The following is a 3980-nucleotide window of genomic DNA, read 5'->3' as shown; positions in this document are numbered from 1 at the left end:
CCCTTGATGCTAACTGTGAGACCTAGACAAGTGTGAGCGTAAGGCACCCCATGTCTTAAAAGAGCAAGGACAATTCAAATGAAGACAGGGTATGGAATAGCCATGACCAAAAGAACCATGTTTCACTTGATAATGTTTGAGTAGTGACACTTTTGATGACTCCTCATGTTTGCAAAGTTTACACTGCCATCTCATCACCTGTGACCTAAAAAAATTGTGAGAAAATATGTCTCACAATATGAAGATGACAGAATGGTGTATAACCATATTTACAGAGTTTTTGTATGATTAACTGATTGAATAACCAATGCTCACTACCAATTCAGGTGGAGGATACAACTTACAAATAAGTCAACATGGAACAAAGTACATGTCACGATCTGCCCCTGCCTTCCTGACTGTGTTCCGCTCCTGCCCTGATTAGCCCTTATTGTTCTCACCTGCCCCTCGTTAACCTGCCCATGTGTTCCTGATTTCCCTGTGTATTTATACCTCCCTCCTTGTGCCAGTCTTTGTCAGATCATTGTTGTTTGTCGTGTTGTTCTCGTTGTTCCTGCCGTATCATGTCATTAAAACCATTTTTACTTTATCTGTGCCTGCATTCCTGCCTCCTGGTCAGCTCCACCACACTTGGTCCATCATTTCCTACAGCTCAACATGACATCCCGGGGTGGTCGAACCCCTTCTCCTCTCCTGCTTTCTGCCCCGTCCTGTTTTTTCCGATGGAAGCCGAGGATCCTGGAGTTTTGATGAAGGTAAACCCCCTACGCACGCCAACATTCTCCGGGGTGGTAGGGCTGGTCTTCCTGCTCCATGTTCTGCTTCCCTTCACCCGAGCCTCCGCCTGTTGGATCCAGTCGAGTCACGGTGTGCACCTGCTCAAGACTGTTGCCTTGTACCTGCTACCGCTCCTGGTTTCCTCGCGTCGCTCCTGCTGTTTCGTCCCACTTCCTGGTCCACGCCTTCAGGGTCTATGCCTGTAGGTCCTTCATGCTGCAGTTCCTGCTGGGTCCTATGCCTGCTGCTGCAGTTCCTGCTGGGTCCCACGCCTGCTGCAGCAGTTTGTTTCCTGTCCAGTCAAGTTCCCGTGGTCAAGTCTTTGTGGTCAAGTCTTCGTGTTCAAGTCAAGTCTTCATGGTCAAGCTTTCGAGTTTCCTGGTCCCGAGCCGAGTGTTCCTGTCCCGAGTCGAGTGTTCCCAGCCTCCTGTGTTGTGTGGTCTTGTGGGCGTCATGTATCCGCCCCTTAAGGGGGGGGGGGGGGGGGTACTGTCACGATCTGCCCCTGCCTTCCTGACTGCGTTCCGCTCCTGCCCTGATTAGCCCTTATTGTTCTAACCTGCCCCTCGTTAACCTGCCCATGTGTTCCTGATTTCCCTGTGTATTTATACCTTCCCCCTTGTGCCAGTCTTTGTCAGATCATTGTTGTTTGTCGTGTTGTTCTTGTTGTTCCTGCCGTATCATGTCATTAAAACCATTTTTACTTTATCCGTGCCTGCATTCCTGCCTCCTGGTCAGCTCCACCACACTTGGTCCATCATTTCCTACAGCTCAACATGACAGTACAATGCTTAACCACATTTAAATAATCTGAATCACATCACCACGCTGTATAAATAAAAAGATAGTATGGTGACACTAGATGATAGTGATGGAATGATGATACCTCAAGGAGTGTATTGACACACTAGCCAAACTGTGTCGGCACTGTATTGACACTGTGTTGGTCACTCAATAGCGACACCTGCAGTATTTCTAAAATCATTGCAGGTAAATAAGATGGAAAAGGTTACATGCTGCAAACCCACACCAGGTGTGCAAGATTTAATTTCCTGTAATCAATATATTATATCATTATGCAATTTAATTTACTCAATTTGTTAAGTTCTTTATGAAAGGAGTTTAACATTTGCTTGTAACCTTTGTGTAAATGCTACAATGAGTTGGCATGTGAAATCTTCTGAATGTGTCTAATAAAAATCAGAAGTAAAAGTTTTAACTTGTGTAAATGTATTAACCTCTGTGTTAGATCATACAAAATAAAAGACTAAATATGGATTCATTTATGCATTTTTATTGAGGAACAAAAGTTTGTGCAGTAAGTGTGCTCCAAGGCGATTTCTCCTCTTAGACACCAGTTCCCCTGCCTTAGAAAACACTCTTTCACAGGGTACAGATGAAGATGGTGTGCATAAGAATTGAAGTGCGAGTTGATAAAGGTGTGGATATAAATTCTGGTTATTTTTCCAATATTGTAATGGGTCTTGTGTTCTTGGTGCATTCTTTCAGCCAGGTAGCGTTGGACTTCAATTATGGAATTGGCTGTAGTATTAGAGGTCATCCTGCTCTCCTCAACCTCCATATCAAGGTGTCTCCAGAGATTGTGTCCTAACAAATAAATTGGAAATAAGTCTGTTAATCATTGGTTTACTATCACATGACAAACTTCCGCAGAAATAAACAAATATTCACAAAGAAATGTGTTTTCATACCTGAACTGTGTTCTGATCCATGTGAAGTGCTAGGCTCCTCTACTGCTGGGTCAGGCTCATGGCTCCTCATTTCAGCAGCACACTCTGACTTCAGTCTCTTGACAGCTTCAGTTGCTTTCAGTGGACTAAAAAAGCCAGCAGTTTTAAACCTGGGGTCCAACAATGTTGCCAGTGACATCACACTGAGCGATTCCATGTTGCAGATGGACTCGGTTAGCCGCTTTGACAGATTTTCAGCCAGCTGTTTAGCAGTGGGTTTTGACACCGTTGAAGATTGATGTTGAAGCTCAATGTGGATCATTCTCATCAATGGAATAACCTTTGACCCCGAGACTCTTTTTTCCTCAGAGAGTTCTCTTGTGGCTTGGTAAAAAGGAGCAAGCACCCTGAGCATCTCTTCAATGATTTCAAATTCTTCTGGAGTCAGTGGAGTGAGATCAGTTTTTAATGAGGCCAGTGACACCCAGACTGCCTCCTTCTGCTCAGTCAATCTCTCCAGCATGCGGTAGGTGCTGTTCCATTGTGTCGGCACCTCATTTATTAATTTATGCAATGGTGTTCCCAGCTGTTGCTGCATTTGAGTGAGCTTTTCCTTGGCCATGGTGCTTGATCGAAAGTATGTCACAATTTGCCGTGCTTTGTTGCGTAGTTCTGTTAGTGTTGAGATTTGATCACATGATTTTCTTACAATTAAATTTATGGAATGGGCAATGCAAATGGTTTGCCGTACTTGCAGCATTCGAGCACATGCAATCATGTTTGCTGCTGCATCAGTGACAAGACACCTGACTTTGCCTGCTATGCCCCACTCCTTCATGAGGCTCCTTTTAACTGTGGCCATGTTTTCTGCAGTGTGTTTCTGAGGGAAATGCTGCACTCCCAAGACTGATGAACAGAGTTCATGGCTTTCTTTGTCCACATAGTGGCAAGTAACGGCAAGATATGCCTCCATATTAATGGATGTCCACATATCAGCTGTTAAACTAACAGCAATGACGCTCTGGAGGTCCTTTTTTGTTTTCTCCTTTTCCTCTTCATATTTCTGGCTCACCAAGTCCTTGATGACCTACAAGTAAACATACCAATACTGTAATACCAATGTTACACACACACACACACACACACACACACACACACACACACACACACACACACACACACACACACACACCATGAAAGTAGTTGATTAATTAAAGCAAACATTTCTTAAACATACCTTCCTGCTTGGTAGAACATATGAGGGTGCAATAAGCTTCAGGAGCTCCCTGAATCCCTCATTTTCAACAATGGTGAGTGGCTGGCAGTCTTTGATGATCATTTTAACCACAGCATCATCCACTGCTTGCTTGTTAGGAACTGCAAGCCAAAAGGAAATACTTTTTTAAAAGCTTTAAAAAGCTTATGAAAAGGATTTTACAAGCAATACTACAGAGTCACACAAAGCCTTTTGTGTGTAATAGACTAATTTTGACAATTCAGATTTTTTGGTGA

At 43.7% G+C, this 3980-nt stretch overlaps 1 protein-coding gene across 1 annotated transcript; it reads right to left on the bottom strand.

Moving 5' to 3' along the window:
- Positions 1–1273: 1273 nt before the first annotated feature.
- LOC129163002 (zinc finger BED domain-containing protein 4-like) lies at positions 1274–2991 on the bottom strand. The gene is made up of 2 exons (XM_070544578.1): positions 2490–2991; positions 1274–2385 (listed from the first exon to the last, which is right to left on the bottom strand). Exons 1-2 carry the CDS (start codon positions 2989–2991, stop codon positions 2057–2059), a joined length of 831 nt encoding a protein of 276 aa, XP_070400679.1. The 3' UTR covers positions 1274–2056.
- Between the last annotated feature and the right edge of the window lie 989 nt (positions 2992–3980).

The sequence above is a fragment of the Nothobranchius furzeri genome, chromosome 15 (genome assembly GCF_043380555.1).
Source record: "Nothobranchius furzeri strain GRZ-AD chromosome 15, NfurGRZ-RIMD1, whole genome shotgun sequence".
Taxonomy (NCBI): domain Eukaryota; kingdom Metazoa; phylum Chordata; class Actinopteri; order Cyprinodontiformes; family Nothobranchiidae; genus Nothobranchius; species Nothobranchius furzeri.
Note: the sequence above shows the minus strand (reverse complement) of the source record. Positions and strands in the feature narration are given on the sequence as shown.

Coding starts and splice junctions, on each gene's coding strand:
- LOC129163002 (XM_070544578.1), bottom strand. CDS start 2,991: ATGCTGGAGAGATTGACTGAGCAGAAGGAGGCAGTCTGGGTGTCACTG. Junction 2,386..2,489: donor TGGATCAGAACACAGTTCAG/GTATGAAAACAC, acceptor TTTATTTGTTAG/GACACAATCTCTGGAGACAC.